This window comes from Procambarus clarkii, chromosome 57 (genome assembly GCF_040958095.1).
Source record: "Procambarus clarkii isolate CNS0578487 chromosome 57, FALCON_Pclarkii_2.0, whole genome shotgun sequence".
In the NCBI taxonomy this organism is placed as follows: domain Eukaryota; kingdom Metazoa; phylum Arthropoda; class Malacostraca; order Decapoda; family Cambaridae; genus Procambarus; species Procambarus clarkii.
Window position 1 is genome coordinate 7,411,016 of NC_091206.1, and position 18,443 is coordinate 7,429,458.

General features: G+C 43.2%; 2 protein-coding genes across 3 annotated transcripts in view; one reads left to right on the plus strand and one right to left on the minus strand.

Annotated features, from left to right (window-relative positions):
- Positions 1–14,722, minus strand: part of LOC138353341 (GATA-binding factor 2-like) — a 153,114-nt gene extending 138,392 nt beyond the window's left edge. For both annotated transcript variants that reach the window (XM_069306234.1, XM_069306233.1), the window contains exon 1: positions 14,372–14,722. The gene's annotated coding sequence lies outside the window, so the exon portion shown is untranslated. The remainder of the gene's footprint in view (positions 1–14,371) is intronic.
- LOC138353302 (uncharacterized) overlaps positions 1–18,443 on the plus strand; it is a 47,781-nt gene that overhangs the window by 2,854 nt on the left and 26,484 nt on the right. The window contains exon 2 of the mRNA XM_069306173.1: positions 1,560–1,689. Within this exon, the coding sequence (XP_069162274.1) occupies positions 1,560–1,689 (130 nt within the window). The remainder of the gene's footprint in view (positions 1–1,559; positions 1,690–18,443) is intronic.

The window sequence follows — 18,443 nt, forward strand, 5'->3', positions numbered from 1 at the left end:
GTGATGCTATGGTGGTGAGGGCGGAGGTGCTAGTGGTGGTGGTGGTGGTGCTATGGTGGTAAGGGCGGAGGTGCTGCTGGTGGTGGTTGTGGTGCTATGGTGGTGGTGGTGGTGGTGGTGCTATGGTGGTGAGGGCAAATGTGTTGGTGGTAGCGGAGGTTGAGGTGGTGGGACTTACCTATCAATACTTACCTTTATATGTTTACGGGGAGTGAGGCCTCGCTTGTAAGCCCCGCCTAATAGCCTAATTGTATCCCTTGTGCTATAGTTTAACTCTCTAGAAGTTTGAGTTCTTTGTCGAATCTGGCCATAAAATTGTGGATGGAGGCAACTTCCACATCTTTCAGTGCAGTCCACTTATTGAAAACCCGATGATTGATTGATGAAGAATAAGCCACCCAAGAGATGGCACGGGCATGAATAACCCGTAAATTGAGAACTAGTTCAGGGACCGAGTATTTCCTTACAACTCTTCGATTCGGCTGCGTTTCCAGGATTCTGGCTTAGCTTTTTGTCCTGATAATTACATTAGCTTATGTCCTTTCTACCTACTTTCTCTCAACTTATACAGGCTATGTTCACTTTGTCAATTCCCTTCAGTATCTTGTATGCTGCTATTATATCTGATCTGTTTCATCTGTTCTCTTGGGCTGTGAGATCTAGTTCCATTAGCCTATCCACATAGCTTAACCCTCTCAGCTCTGACACTGATCTTGTAGCATACCTCCGTACTTTTTCAATTTTGGTTTTATGCCTCCTAGGGAGCGGATTACATGCTGGTGTTGCATACTGTACAAAGATTGTATAGATTGACTTAACAATTTGGGCTTCTAATCAACGTTTTCATATTTGCAAGCGTCCCATATGCGGGAGATGTTACCCTGTTAATGTGTGCTCCTGGGATTAGCAATTGGATTTATACCGATTCCGAAATGGGGGTTAAAGGTAAAGGGGAAGGAGATGGTCACAATTGCGTGATGAATCAAATGATTGTAATAGCTCAGTCGATTAAGGCAGCGTCTGGGATGCTCTCGGACGCAGGTTCGAATCCTCGTCACGGCCCTTGTGGATTTGTTCAAAGGAGATGGTGGTATAGGATGGAGGATGTGGTGGTGTTGGTGGTGCTTGGGGAGGCAGTGGTCATGATGGTTATGGTGGTGGTGTCATGTACACACACCCACAACAAGAAACAATTAAAAAATAATAATATCATTTTGTCTGAAAGGAACAACCCATCTAGCCATCAGTTTTTTGTATCAAGCACTCAATTATCACTGTCCCTAATAACATGGGCTGGACGGTAGAGCGACGGTCTTGCCTCATGCAAGTCGGCGTTCAATCCCCCGACCGTCCGAGTGGTTGGGATCCCCATTCCTTTCTCCCATATCATCCCAAATCCTTATCCTGACCCCTTCCAAGGGCTACATAGTCGTAATGGCTTGGCGTTTTCCCCTGATAATTCCCTCACTTATCACTGACCATTCCTACTTTACCAGAAATATAAACTTAATTGTAAGAAAAAACAACATAATAATACATGATGATGTATAATGTTGCAGGTTTACAGGATTGGAAAACACAGCTCGTAATTAAAGAGAACAAGGAGAGCCCCAACTTGATATTTGGAATTATGAAGACACTTCTGTCCCAAAGAGAAGAATTATTGAAAGGCTTTTATCGTTACTTGAAGTTAGATCACAGATATTTGTGCTGTGTTTGGAGTGAGTTTGAGCCGGGATATGCCCCAGGATCTGTTGATGTGGAAATTTCTACAACTTCATTTCTATGATTAGTTTTTATTAGTTCTATTTCTAATGGTCTTATTTATCTTGATTTTATGATATACATATATTGTGTCAATATCTCACTTACCTCTCTAATGCTACTCCTCACTTTGTTTTTGCAATGTATATCAAAATCAAACTGTAATCTAAATGTCACTCTATGTCAAAAATGTAAATATGATTTAGACTGCTGTACATCTGTTTAGTTCAGTGATTACTCTAATGATTCATAAGTTGTTACGAATAAATTTTTTTGACTCTCATTCTGATAATGACAATGTCTTCGAACTGTTATTATGACTCTTATGTAATTAATGTATTGTGATGTTTATGTAAACGTTCCCAATTATAAACGTACAACCATTTATGAATAAAGATTTTGATATGAATTGGTTGTTGGGGGGTGCTAGAGAACGAGGTGATGTTGGTTATAGAGGTTAAGGCAGGGAGACGGGTGTTATTGGTGATATTAGAGCAGGTGGTTGTTGTTCTAGACACGTACACTACAGAAGGCATAAGTCACGGACCTGGAGGAGGAATAAGACACGGACCTGGAGGAGGCACGGACCTGGAGGAGGCACGGACCTGGAGACACGTACACTACAGAAGGCATAAGTCACGGACCTGGAGAAGGAATAAGACACGGACCTGGAGGAGGCATAATGCCCCCTGTAGCAGCCTTAAGGCCGGTACACTGGACCATAAATAAGACGCGGACGATTAAGTGAGTAACTCCCTAACACAACAAATTATCCCTCGCTGTTCCTGCTCGAGTTAAGTGTAACACGCTTACTTCAGCGCCTATATAATGGTGTTACTATAATCACTATTGGTTATATGGCATCCTATATTTTGGCCATTTTCCTGCGAGCCTTCAAAGTCCTTCTGTCCGGACCGCTCACGAAACATTCAATTATTAGCGGAGGTCAGCGTCATCGTAATGGCCTCTGCCAGGCGCTTTCCTCAATACTTGCCAGTGTGAAGCCGGCACCTTTAGGAAACGGAATATTCAAAAGACAAAGTAATGGCAACTCGTTTACGCGTTTATGATAAATTTATTGCTTGTATAACAGAGCCGACCAAGGCGCCACTCAACGCCCAGTGTTCCTGCACTACCTGGATGACCATATTTGGCTCCTGAACAGAGGAGAGACATTACGCTCTTTTAAAAGGCCTTCCTTCCCTGGCCCCACCTCGTCAGTACCCGCGCCATACCTCGCTAACGGCCCCCTTTACCGATGAGTTCCACGCACATTTCTCACCGCGGGAATATGACTTTAAAATATGGACGTGGATGGACTGATTCCTGATGCTGCAGCCGCCGCTACTCAGGTTAAGTGCAACGCTTTTGTCGAGAGAGAGAGAGAACTGAAGCTTATTTAGACGCAGTCATCCATCGCCACATTACCCAGGGAGATGGAAGGGTTGAAGTGGTATTAAGACCTTGTAGGAGCCGGCCTGTGAATAGCCACACCAGTCCACCAGCAGCTATTGTGGTGTCAACATCTGCATCATCTTCAACAAGAACAAAGTAGAGCCATAGAGTAGAAGAGGGTGATAGCTGAAGCGAGAGACTGTGGCCAGGAGACTGTGGCCGGGAGACTGTGGCCAGGAGACTGTGGCCGAGGGAATCTATGAGTTAGGTAGGGTATAAGAGCTTGCCGGAAAGATGTGTGAGGAATTTAGGAAGAGCTGGAGAGAGACTTTAAGGAGTAAAAATGGTCTGAGACCACGAGGGTGAGACGTATGTGAGACTGAGGTGGTGACTGTACTGAAGATAAATTTGCGTGATGGGTCAGACACGATCGGGGCGACGAGCCCAGCACCCACTCAACAGCATCTCGCGCCATTAGGTCTCGCCGCCTGGCGAGTAATCGCCCCAAAAAATCTCCCCAATAATCGCGCTGCCAAAAAATCTAACCGAAGTCGCAAGATATATCGCTCGGAATCACCGATTGCTTTCCCCAACTAATTGTCCACAACTGCTATGATCTCGGGAACCTTGCTCCGGCTCGCGAAATCCAGCGTATAATCGTGGAAAAACTTCGGAATAATCGCCAAAACCTTTTGCCATAATGACGATATTATCCCAAACACATGGCTAGTTCTGGGAGACTCGCGCCTAGGAACGGCTTGCCTGAGATTCCCCGTAATTATAGATTCTTTTGTTGGCTAGTGCCGACTTCGAAGCCGGCCATTGTTGGCTTTATGGCACCTCGTTGATTCATTAGGCTACGTTATCTGAGGCATAAATCTGCTCAACCCTTATTTAAACATAAACTTATTGGAGCAGCGAGCCATCTTTTAACACAGGGCTGTAGTTCCGGGCGAGATGGTCATGGGTGCGGGGCAAGAACGAGGTCCCTAGGTGGATCGTAAGCTTGGAGAGGCAAGAGGTTAAAGCATATGTTTGGTTAAGCATCTCATGCAGTACTCTCTTGCACAGTCCAGCCCCTTTGTAAAAAGGCGCATTCACACCCACCGCCACTTTGCCTAACCGCATGCTAATTGCCACACGAAAACCGCTGCACAAGACCGCTAAATTAAGAGCCATTTTGGCCCGCCCGCTTCGAAAACTTTAGGCCCGCGGTGCCTGGTCGGCAGGCGGCGGTGCGCGCACGCAGAGGGGCCGGCGGCGGCTGTCTGTCTGAAGAACATACCTGTAATCACGGGTTTTCTTCGCTCTCGCAACACCATAAACAGTTTCACGAGCAAAATATGATTACTCCGCCAACCACGAGTCAGAGAGGCCCAAGCAGCGGCGCTCAGGACGGGATAATTCCGGCACTTTTCTCCCCAAACCAGAGAGGTCAAGATACAATCAGGCCGCGACGGCCAGTCCAAGCGTCTCTGCCGCGCAGGCGCAGATAATTTTCTGGGCACGACCTATCAAATATGATAACTATGTTTATATTTTATAACTCACAAAGGTAACCCTTCCTTTGCCATCATTATCAACACTGGTAAATGGTCCTGGCGTTGACACCTGTAGAGAATTGCAAAGTTCATTTTCGGGAATTTTATTGCGGGTATTTAAGGTAGGTCCAGGTTATACGTGAGAGTTCGTGAGTTGGTGGTGCGTGGAGTGGTGGAGTTGTGGGTGGACTGGTGTAGTTGTGGGTGGTGGAGTGGTGGGTGGACTGGTGGAGTGGTGGGTGGACTGGTGGAGTTGTGGGTGGAGTGGTGGAGTTGTGGGTGGAGTGGTGGAGTTGTGGGTGGAGTGGTGGAGTTGTGGGTGGTGGACTGGTGGAGTTGTGGGTGGAGTGGTGGAGTTGTGGGTGGTGGACTGGTGGGTGGACTGGTGGAATTGTGGGTGGTGGAGTGGTGGGTGGACTGGTGGAGTTGTGGGTGGACTGGTGGAGTTGTGGGTGGACTGGTGGAGTGGTGGGTAGAGTGGTGCGTGAAAAGGTGCGTGAAATGAAAAATAATGTACGTAGCACTACGCAATGGGGTACTTGACGATAATAATACTAATACTAATAATAATGACAACAACACTAGCACATTCAACAAAAACAATAATACACTCAAACAAGAACTTGATAGAGTGTATATACAGCATTAACTCTCAATAAACTCAAAATGCATGGAACGACCGAGCAATTCGACGAGACAATTAAATGGGTAACAATTTCTTCACTTTACCTGCCCTTTCTGTCCGGCGCGCGAGCGAAGCGTCGCTCCGTCCCGAGTTGCTGACCGGAAGAGAGGTGAGAAAAGGTAATCAGGCAGGTATAATCACGAGGAAGACAGGTGAGAAGGAGGAGGAAGAGGAGGAGGAGGAGACAGACGAGGAGGAGGAGGAGGAGGAGGAGGAGGAAAGAGACGAAGAGGCTAATAATGTATGCAGGAGATTGTAGCAAGTGAGTCAACCTATCATTCTACTGACACTGCCATTGTGGCTACCGCATGCGGCGTTAACATGTTAATTTCGTGGTCATACCCTTATTAACGAACGACAGCCGAGGAGAAGAGATAATGATGGGAGAAGCAATTGCACTAATGAAAAGGATGGCCATTCAAAATGAGGAAAAGTCCCATAAATTCTGGGAGTCCTTTGAGGAGGAAACCTGCAGTGGTTATTAGGGAATGGTTCTGAACAAAGAAATGATTTGAATAAATTTTAGAGCATACGAAGGCAGGGACATTAAGCTGTGAATATGTAGATCAGCTGTAATGAATAAATTGGTGTCGGGCTAAGCTTAGCAGCGCCAGAGGTTCCACTTCGTGTTTCAGTAGTCCATTTTCAGCATATTTGACCGCGAGATGATTGCGCACACACACACACACACACACACACACACACACACACACACACACACACACACACACACACACACACACACATCTATATGCAGTTGAAAACTACGTATCCAAATGAATCAGAATCATAAAGGACTTTAGAAAGAAGCGTCTGGGTTAAGTGTAGTGAAGCAGGAAAAACAGTACTGAGGTATGAGGTTATGGACTAAGATTTCAGATTGAGACGTAGATCCCGAGATATGAATTTCAATCATGTCAACCACCATTGGATACACACATAACCAGATCACATAACGCCACCCACAATGGCGGGGCGCATGAGCTGAGGTACAGTCTTGAAAACTCTGGTAGCCAACTAATGTTATGTAAATAAAAAAAAATAATGTAACGTATAGAGTAAAATAAATATATACATATATAATTTTTTAAAATAGAAAATGGTAAGCTGCATATTGGTATCGGGTGAATGTCTCTGCCTTATCAAAGTTTCTGAATTTCAACAATTTTTTTTATGTCACATGACCATTGGTGGGAGTCAAGTTACGCTGTGTCTATACTATGGCTGTAGCCTCTGATCCCTGGAAACACAAACCGTAAATGTCTTTATTTTCCGCTTGTTACAACTTGTAATAAAGTTGTTACATCTTGGCTTAACGTGTTTATGACGTATTAGAACGTTGTTACAACGTGTTATATTGGTTGTTATAACTGGTTAGGTGTTAAAACTTGTTCGAACGTTGTACCAACGTTGTAGTTTCGGTGTGTGTTTGGCGGGATGTGAATAACGAGATGCTACGGGGATTATAGAGATAAGCATGATAACTGTGCTGCATCAACCCAATGGTCATCGTACTAAAACAAACCAACTCTGTACACCATCCCGATCATTGCCAACACTTGATCCACCGACACATTACAACACATGCTGGAGACATAATCCGAACACAAACCTGTCTGACTCCCAAAGGAACCTAAATATACTACGTTTTACGAATATGTGTAAGCTTATGTGTAAGAAATACTTACCTACGCCTGTTAAACCTCTTGGAACACTAAATTTAATTTCATTTTCTGGTCACGGTAGCACCTAAAAAAAAAATAATAACAAAAGCAAAAAATATATATTAACATTCTTCTGTAAGCGAAGGTTTTGCCACTTGTTAAATTTCCAATTCGGTAATATTATACCAATATATGCTTCCTTTAAACTTCCCCGATGTATACTTTAAACTGAAGAATCTTTAGTAGTCTTCTACTTGGTCTTTGCTGCACTATGGTACAATTTATTGTTAAAACAATTGGAATTATTATTATTATAACTATTATTTTGACGATGAGTCACAATAACGTTGCAGAAAACATGGTGACCAAACCACACGTCAGAAAGTGGAGAAACAACGTTTTGGTCCGTACTGGACCATTATCAAGTCCTATAACTTGATAATACTTACACGACTTGGTAATGGTCCAGGATTGGACCGAAACGTCCTTTCTCCATTTTCTGATGTGTGGTTTGGTCATCACAGCTATTATTTTATATATAGTCGGGGCAGGACTGGTAAACTTCATCTAGATTAAGGACGAATACCCCACAAGAAGTCGAATGCGCTTCAAAACTGCTTTCTGTCGATTTTAAAACTTACTTCATTGTCGACATATATATTTACAATAAATATTTTGCGTGTCAAGTTGAAATTCCTCTGAGTCAGATTACTATTGGTCTTCGCCTCTCATGAAAGATAGAGACCTTGTTTAAAAACATCCAAACCCTGAAATAAAAATTATATATCCACTTTTTGTTACATTCTTTTATTTAGATTGCAAATCGTTGCTAGTCTTACTAATGGATGCATACATGAAGGTTCATCATCTCTGGGTTCCAACATGTCGTTGGAACGCAGTCTAATCCAATCTAACGCAATCTAACCGTAATCTGAACCCAGTCTAACAGTGCCTGTAGATACTGCGAATTAAAGGAGGAAGAAAAAAAAAATACAGGTCCATCTAAAACAAACAGAGGTTACCTGTGAAGCTAACCTGACGTATCCAAAGCCTAAATAAATAATGCAAGGATTAATAAACCCATTCTTAGGTCTAAATTAGAACATATGTGTGCACTATTTTCACCATGAAAAAAAGTAGATTTGGATTTGTTTGTTTAGCGGTCCCTCTGCGAAACAAATTCAACAGTACAAAGTGTCATGGTTTGGGAGGAACTGAACAGAAATGTATTTTGTACATTCCATCCATAGATAGCTATAGGTAAGAATTTTTAAAACTATCACGGTGCTCCCAGAATTCTTGATCATCACAAAGGTCTTGGGGCCGTTCTCTTAAGCAGAATGACCCCAAGCAGAATGACCCCAAGCAGAATGACCCCAAGCAGAATGACCCCAAGCAGAATGACCCCCAAAAGGGCTGAAAGCCCAAGCCATACATTTCACCTTTCGAATATGTAAAGACTTACTTTTAATAGCTTTTCGATTATTGATCTCCTCTCACAGAATGTGGGAAGAAGAAAGGGGTGATATGGGAAGAGGGCGGTAATGAGGGATTAGGGGCGTGGAGGTGACGGGAGAGGGACGGCCACACGACACGCTGACCATCCCCGGGCAGGAGATAATGAATATAATTAAATAAATCAGGCGACAAGCTGAGAAATGGGAGGTGACAGTTCCTGGGAGACGCGTGGCGGGACGAGGAAGTAGTCCCGCAGACCAAACGAGCAAACCTTAAGTTACAAGGTAAATTAATGAATAGCGGTGGAGGGGGAGAAAGGAAGACAAGGAAGAGAAGAAATTAAAGGAAGGAAATGAAAGAAATGCTAGAAAAGGGGAAGGTGGGGGTGGGGGGGGACTTTTAGTGACGGGAACCTCACCTGATGTGTATCTCTGGAGGGGCTAAATTCACGCATTCAGTCGTCACTATTACCGCCTCCAAGATCACCATTTTCCCTACCACTATCACCAACCTCCCTTGCACCATCACCACCACCACCGTCCCCCCATATTTCTCAGCCCCCCGCATGCACTGTGATATCTTCTCTACAACGATTGGTCAGCATCTCTGTTTTCACGTATTTAGTGGAACTCACTGGAGTCACCCTTTTTGCTTCACTGATATTCTGAATAATGACTGTAATAGTAAAGCATCCCTTCCTCTCACCTAATTGATCGAATTTCACACGGAATCGACTAATCCGATAAAAATATGACTTAAGTAAAAATTAAAGCTCAGTAATATTAATGTTTAATGTGCATAGACCTCAATAGATTAGGTGGTAAGGTAAGTCAAATATCAGGAGAACGTACTAAGCCAGTATCAATATAGAAATAGTATCAAAATAAAAATGGTTAGGTAGGTTGCTTGGGTTAGGAGGTTTCTAGTTAGTCAAACCCCTTTAGCGGAAGGAGGGAGTTAGCAGGGGGGAAAGCGCCAAGCCATTACGACTATATAGAAACCTCCTAACCCGAGCAACCTACCTAACCATTTTTATATTGATACAATATTTCTACAGTGATACTGGCGACCAATTAAAATAACGTGCTTGCTGTATTGAGCGTTGATCCAGCTCGGTCTCTCGATTTCCCCACCGTAAGAAAAGTAGCGGTTTAACCTAACCAAAAGCGTCAGAACCTCTAGGCTACCCACATGACCTACACGAGCCAGTAATCATTAGGCCCACGAAGCGTCAATATTACGGTTTGTTTTTAATTTCCATAAACTTCTGCAATTTTTACACCGGAGTCGATTGCGTATAAAAAATTGTAGTGAGGGCGTCTGACAGCTGGGTGGACAGCGCTTCGGATTCGTAGTCCTGAGGTTCCGGGTTCGATCCCCGGTGGAGGCGGAGACAAATGGACAAAATGTTTCTTTCACCTTGATGCCTTCCTTACCTAGCAGTAAATAGGTACCTGGGAGTAAGACAGCTGTCACTGCCTGCTTCCTGGGGGTGGAGACCTGCCCGCGGGGACACTAAGCCTCGAAATCATCTCAAGATAACTCAAGATAGTTCAGTAAGACAACAAACTGATCCACTGTGGGTTCGACAAGCTTAGAGATACTCTTGGAAGATATTGGAGATAGATTATACCTTCCACGAGATCAAATGTTATTTTCGAGTGTGTTAATGTTCAAACAACAAAGTTTCCAAATACGTAAAGTAATCATTAATAGTTTTCAGAGATTTAGAATTGCTTTTTACGGAAGCGCTCTCTCAACAGCAATACTGCCTTGTTATAACCCACACTTCCGTTCATAGATATGAAATCAAAGTAAAATAAAATTTTTCTTAATATTATCTTATGGTGTAAATTTGAGATCGTAGAAACTACATCTAATAAAGAAACCAGGAAAAATAAAAGTTAAACACAAATAAAGAGAGAGAGAGAGAGAGAGAGAGAGAGAGAGAGAGAGAGAGAGAGAGAGAGAGAGAGAGAGACATACAGACATTACCACCACACTTATACGTCACGTCAGCAAGGGAATACAATGAAGGGGGAATGACATCACACACACATACATTACCCGGATCACTCATGGCACCTGCTCACTCCATTGCAGGTGTCAGCCAGATAAATCTACCGCACCGACGCGCCCTGTCACCGTAAACACACAACCCAAGCGATAATCATCCCTGATACCAAGAGCATATGTGATGTTATAGGCATTGTTATTAGTACTGGCACTGTTATATTAGTACTGGCACTGTTATATTAGTACTGGCACTGTTATATTAGTATACTTCAGCGGTATCTGCCGTTGTTTGGGTCTGTATCTCATCTATACATCTATGCATCCATCCATTCATCTCTCTATCCTTCTAGCTATTCGTCTATCCATCCATCCACTCCGTTCATCCATCCATCGATCCATCCACTCCGTTCATCCATCCATCGATCCATCCACTCCGTTCATCCAACTATCGATCCATCCATGTATCTATCCATTTATCCCTCAATCCATGCATCTATCTGTATATCTATCCATCCATCCGTCCATCATTCTATTTATCTATCGATCCATCTAACTATCTATCTGTCTACATCCATCTATGTATTTATCCATACATCCATTCATCTATCCATCTATCTATCAATCTGTCTATCTTGTCTTCACTGTAAGACATGATTGATGGATAGATAGAGACTTCCCACTGGAGTTCCCACTCCAGTGGAAAGTCTTCCTGTTTTTTTGGAAAGTCTTCCTTTTTTTTTTTATTTTTTTTATTAACATATTAGGTACATCTGCATTAGTGCAGCTACCCTAGACTATATGAAGTGGAGTACAGTGTGTCAAAAAAAACTAACTAGGTGATGCTATAAAATCCCCATCACACAGGATGGTTAGTCATACAGAGGCATGTGATTAGCGGTCTGCACTGGCAGACTCCGGATGCATTTTGAGGATATCAACAACACAAGATTGAATAAGGTAGCAGTGGTAATACAAGTCCCCATCTCGCAGGATGGTTAGTCATACAGAGTCATGTGTTTAATAGCCTGCACTGGCAAATTTTGGGTATACTGTGAGGATATCTTCAAGAATACGAGAGTGAATAAAGTAATTGCAAAGCTCCAGGTACCTCATGCCAACTGGTCTGAAAGGTCTAATAATTGGGCATTCAGTGATGTAGTGCGGGAGATCATGCCGTAGTTCCTGCTCACAGAGTTTGCAACTGGAGTGCTCAGGATTGGGAGACCCGTCACCTGCAGCCACCTGCCACAGGTAACGGTAACCCAACCTGATCCTTGCAACCACTGTGTCGCACAGTCTAGTGGACGTTTTGTGCTGTCCATAGCCCATGAAAGAGTTCGCAGTAAACTCTACGTTTCTCAATAACCAGATTTCATTTAACGATTTAATTTCAGGCAATGAAAATAGCAAGTGGGGTAGGATTACAGACCCACAACTCTGAAGGCATTTTATTTAAGCCTATCTCGACCAGTCTATGTCCGTCCCGTACCCCAGACCAATCCCAGTGCAAATTGGACAGCTTGGACAGCCAGACAAAAAGACCTTCTCTTCAGTAGAATAGATTTTTTAATTCCCCCCTATAAAGAAGAGGTACCTAGCGGTGCCCGGGATAGTCTGTCTCTCCTCCAACTCCCCATTCCTCTTATTGCTATTTTTTACCTTCTTCCCTTCTCTTCCCCTCAATTAACAACCATGCCTTAGCTCTCCACTCCAACCTCAAACAAACAGACATTTCCATTTATATGTAGTGGGGGTACCAGGCTGCACTTTGGGTTTCTTCCCCTCATCTCACCCTAAATAACCTAAAAGGGGTACCACCTCTGGTGCATTTGTAGAGACCCATAGCCTCGGAGAAGAAAATGAGTACTCAGAAAAGACCTTGTGGATCAGTGAGCATTTTGATATTTTCTTTTCCTGCCACCCCTATTCTTTTTGTATATATATATATATATTATATATATATATAAATATATATATATATATATATATATATATATATATATATATATATATATATATATATATATATATAATATATACATGCCTAAACATCTGTAATTAGCTGTCAAACTAATCCAAGCTTTAAACGTTGCATGTATATCTATAACAAACATACACAATTTATCAATCAGACCGTATGGAGTTGACTAGACTTGACACCTGCTAGATCCTTGAGCTGCTCTTAATATCCAGAAAAGTCTCCCCTCCCTCTTACCCCGTTCCCCTTTTCTATATTCACCCCACAAACTCTTCTCTCGTCTATCTCCACTACTCTTTTCCCCTTTTCCAAAACTCGCCCTCAACGCTCCCAGCCCCACCACATGTCCCAATCCTTCCCTCAGGGGTGTGGGTAGCGAGTCCTGGACTCTCCGGTATTGCACAGCAAGTCCACCGTGGCCTCCTCTTGATACCAGATACCCTCCCGCGATACCACCACCCTACTATCGGCGATATCTAAAAATTCATCTATAATCCGCGAGCTATAAATCTATAATTAGAGGTTGTGGGGGACGCTTCATCTGCAGGAGAAGTGCGTCGGTGTTATCAACTTCTTCGTGAATGGTAAGAGCGGAGGAAAAAATACCTCGATAAATTGTGGTATTTACCGTAGATTACGGCGCTGGCCAGTGGAAGGGTAGGGGGAAGGGAGGGTTGAGGCCTGGGGAAGGGTAGGGGGAAGGGAGGGTTGAGGCCTGGGGAAGGGGGGAGCCCTAGACCGGCTCATTATCACAGGGGCGGGATACAGGTGGCCTCATTAATATTCATATTTTTGTCCTTGACGGGGCTGCGAGCTCGCGAAATATGAGAGATGATGGGAAGGCGGGGGAGCCGAATTATATCGCCTGGAAGCTCTCTCGTCTCTCGCTAGGGTCGGTCAGTCCTCTCTCTCTCTCTCTCTCTCTCTCTCTCTCTTGTCCTTCGACCTTTCCTACAGTAACCTCTAGGTCCTGTGTCAGGGTGAGTCCTCTTCTAGGTCCTGACCAATCCTCTCACTTGCAAGCCTGCACTCTCGTATTGCTGGACTCCGGTGTCCTTCTTACTATTCCATCTATATATCATCCAATCCATCTTGTCCTCTATGCTTCGTCCTTGACTCCTCATTCTCTGTGTCTCGTCCTCTGTTTCTCGCTTTGTGCCTCGCTCTCTCTCCACTTCACTCTGTGCATCATCTTCTGCACCTCGTCCCGTGTCTCTTTCTCTGCACTTCGTCCTCTGCCACTGGCCTCGAGAAAGATGATATATTCTCCTACTCGGTAAGAGATTTACTTTTCCAGAAGTAAATGAATTGTTATTATCGTTAAGAGCTCCTTCAGGCGTCTTCGTTCACTTGGTGCTGAGATTGATGGTATTGTTGACAACGTTTCGGTCATGACAATCGACTTGAGAATGGTCCAGGACTGACCGAAACGTCGTCGTCCCTTCATTTTCTAGTGTGAGGATTGGTCAACATACTTCAGCCACGTTATTGTGACTCATCGTCTGCACAGTACGTCCAGCCTGCTTTTGCACACATTTCTCTTCAATAGTAGTTATAACGCGACCGAAAATGACAAACAGGCTCACACCCAGGGTTTCCTACATCTTAAAAACGTAACTACGTAAGCAAATGAAATAGGAACGTACCTCAAAATATTGGTGGCTTCTTGTCCTTCGAAGAGCAGCACTCTTACCTTACCTGTAATGCCATAACAACGAATTATTTCTATACGTTAGGGGAATGACTATACATTTCAGTCATACATCACAAATATAATAAAATCATCACATTAATTATCAGCTTTAGACAGATACATATATATATATAAGCTCAGATAAAGGTGACGCTTGAGGATCGACTAGTTACCTACCGTATGAAGGGTGAGGGCGCTGGTGGGCCTCGTCTAGTGGGGTCAGCCTGAGGCAAGACGATCACCACAAGATGAGAAACTTGACGAGGAATTGTAGGTGTAGAAAAATATGATATTACCACTGCAGTAAAGGCTTGTCTTCGACAAGTAAAACACTAATCTTCCAGCAAAACACTAATTCAAGTATCCGCGCCCATAATAACACATTTGGTCGTCTAACTATAAGATACAGTAGACTAAAATCATTCCGACTGGATACATGTTGCTCCTATATGACAGTTATGAGTGCTAACGATTTTCTAGCACTTCTTTAGAGTATAAAGTTTAGACGTTTTCCGTCACACTTGTCATAACACCACCTTCACTGACCACTGTAAACAGCTGAATGGTCTCCATCCGTCCTCAGGTGTTGCTCGTCTATGCTGCGGCCGACCCCGAAAGACGTATTCGTTAGTTTTTATTACTGTGCTTTTCTAACTTGTTTTTTTTCAAATTTAAATTAATTTTATTATATATTAAAAACTGGTGTATAGTTAGTCCCGAATTACGTTAAGTTAAGTGTTCAGCTTCTCTTGGTAATATTTTGTTTGAAACGAACCCGTCCTCGACTCAAGTCCATTACATCCAGCGGTCGACCCCACAGACGCATTCATAAATTTTAACATGCTGTTCATTCAATAGCATATTGTACATATATAAGCATAGGTTAGGTTAGGTTAGGTGTTTAGGTTCTGTTGGCAATTATTTGTATTTGTAGTACGTGGGTAAAGCATTTACAGCGTTGTGGTTCGAACAAAATTCGTCAGTGTTGTTCCGGAAGTGTTCGAACGAAATTAGTTGCGAGTCGTGTGTAAACCGTTTTTCATTCATATACAGGTGGTTTGGCGGGTGCATGGAATGGACTTTGGGTTTTTGTGTATGAGAATGGGCTTATAGAGATCCCATTCAAACATAGTAAGAAAAAGCAAATCAATGCTCGAGAAAAGTTTGAACGACATCCAATGTGAGACGTGCGTAGAGCGTTCTTCAGTCATAATCAAGGGGTTTGGTTGCTGGATTAACGAGCCTTAGGCCCAATGTTTATGAGAACGGGCTGTTTACAGAGAAGTGGTTCCAAAAAAGAAGGAAGCACTGTTCAAGAAAGATTCGAAAGTCATCAGTTGTGAATCAAGTGTAAAGTGTTTTCATTCGTAAACAAGAGTTTTAGCGGCTTGATTAACGAGCATTTGATCTTCGTTAACGAGGACGCAGCCTGTCCTCATGTTCTCAGGTCCCCATGGCCAAATGCTCAGTCTTCTTTTTCTGATTTTCCTGTTTCTCATTTATAGCTGTGTCGCTCTACATACATTTTCCACTTTCATGTTTACGTCTCTTCTCTTTTCCATTTTTCCACCCTTCTTGTTCATCTTTTCCGTCTATATATCCCACACTTTTTTTTCTCTTTCTCTTCTTGTTTTTCTTTCCTCCTCATTAGTGTCTTTTATTTATCGTTTCACTGTAGTTTTCATCTACCAACTTAACACACTAAATTCTCCTCCTCCTTCCTTGTCTCTTAATTTTTCGTTACTTTTATCTTTTCTCCCTATTCTCAAACACCTATTTCATGCATCTTTACCTCCTCCATTTCCACCTTTCGTTTATCAACGCTCAAACATATATATGACTAAGAAACCTAGTCAGTAACATGTGCGTGAGAGAGAGAGAGAGAGAGAGAGAGAGAGAGAGAGAGAGAGAGAGAGAGAGAGAGAGAGAGAGAGAGAGAGAGAGAGAGAGAGAGAGAGAGAGAGAGTGAGAGAGAGAGAGAGAGAGAGAGAGAGAGAGAGAGAGAGAGAGAGAGAGAGAGAGAGAGAGAGAGAGAGAGAGAGAGAGAGAGAGAGAGAGAGAGAGACTACTGTGTGATGGACAGCCACCTCACTCATGTATCATTACCCATCAACATCTTTCTTGATTCTTCAGCCCAAAATTGCGGCTGCAAACATTAGTCCTTTAATGTGTGTTATCGTCGGAGGTGAGGGAAGAGGAGGAGGAACAACTTGTCTTGCCTGCTGAGGGCTCATCTCGATGACTCGAGTCTTTTGTGTACTGTTCATGTTTTCTCATATGCTTTTTGCTGTTTGTGTGTGGGGGGGGGGGGAGGGGAAGCATGAGCGTTATTCATAAAATTTATAAATTCAGGGTTTTAATCAGTACTGATCTCTGTGGCAGCAAGAGTGAAAGCCAAAGTATTAATGGAAAATATAAAATAAGCATTCATTTAGGCCCCTTAATTCGACGTTTGGTTCTTCCCACAGCGCCAGAAGCTTCTCACACTACTGCAGGAACGAATGTAACTTTTCTTCTCATTTAATAAAGACGATGGAGACAATCTTCCTCTCTCGCAGGTTGACTGGTAGGAGCACTCCCCTCTCTGTGGTCGCTGAGGGTAAGCCTGAACCCTCTCTGTGGTTGACAAGGTACAGTCTCACCCCCCTCCTCTCTCTCTCTCTCTCTCTCTCTCTCTCTCTCTCTCTCTCTCTCTCTCTCTCTCTCTCTCTCTCTCTCTCTCTCTCTCTCTCTCTCTCTCTCTCTCTGGTCGATGAGAGTAAGGTCTCATCCCTCTCTGTGGTCGATGAAGCAAAGCCTCCCAGGGGCTCAACCAAATAGCCCTGGTTGACGAAGACAAGCATGTAAACACAACTAATTCCATTATTTCTGTTACACCCGTCACATTATCGTGTCAAGCCATTATATCCGTTTAAGTTCATCCCTTCTTTCCCCTGTCTTCAATTAGCTGCTCGCCATCTATTGTGGCGGCAGTAAACTCCAACCAGCTCTAAATTATCCTCCAGGGAAGTGGTTCGTAATCATTTCCTTCTGTAATTACCGGGATGACAATCTCTCCCAACATGGCAGCCGTTACAATCACATGTAATAACGTGTAATTAGCCATCGTCTAAATAAAACAAAATGTAATCGTTTTTGTTGCTTATGCTTTTCCTCTCACCGTTCAGTTCATCTCGTGGTTGTTTTTGAAGCCTCCTCGAAGGTGTTAACGTTTTGTTCTGTTATTTTGCTATATTTTTTACTATTTTCTATTCGCTGATGTTGTCTCGCTATTAATATCGTACACTTTGAGCTCCGCATCACAATCATCAAAGTCTCTCTCTCTCTCTCTCTCTCTCTCTTTTTTTTACACTCTATATTTATCTCTCTTTGGATGCTATTGATCCTTGGATTATGATTTTGGCCAAAAGATATTGACCCGTGGATTAAATACACACATGTCTTAACCTCTGAACATGTAGTTAAGGAAACACCTTCGAAAGGAATTTCGCATTTAAATTTTACGTTATTCTTACAAGTATGTAAAATAATAAACGGATGGATCTATGCATAATAGACTGATATATTTACGTATAATAATGTATGCTGGTAAGCGTATACCTTTGACATTTTCAGAGCGCTTCTCTTACGCTTCTTGTAGCAATATCAGAGACCAGTTTAGAAGATCTGAACCTCAATTCCCACAGACGGTGTTTGTAAGATCCTTCCGACTGAAGAACGAGAGACACATTTCTGATGGGGTTGTGGTGGCGGTAATGGGTGATGGGTGGGACGTGGCGGTTGCGGGGGGGAGGTTATTGCGGTGGTTGAAGTGATAGGCGGGGGGGGGGGGTGGTGCTAAATAGGGAATTGTTGTTGTTGCGTGAGGAAGCTGAGTAGGTAGGTGGATTGGAAGCCAGGGAGGGCGGTGGGAGAAGTAGCTGTATTTACTCAATAGTGTCTACGGAGGAGTGAGGACTATAAGCCCTTTGTGCCCCCGTCTATTGTTACGTTACAATTAACCTATTCTGATGCTCAAATTTTTGGTGGAATTGTTGTTGTGTTGATTAAGGGGCGACGACGATCGTGGGTTTTGGTGGAATCAGGGACCAGATTCACGAAAGCACTTTCGCAAGTTCTTACGAACCTGTACATCTTTTCTCAATCTTTGACGGCTTTGGTTACATTTATTAAACAGTTTACTAGCATGAAAACTTCCTATTCAACTGTTGTTATTGTTATAAACAGCCTCCTGGTGCTTCGCAGCTCA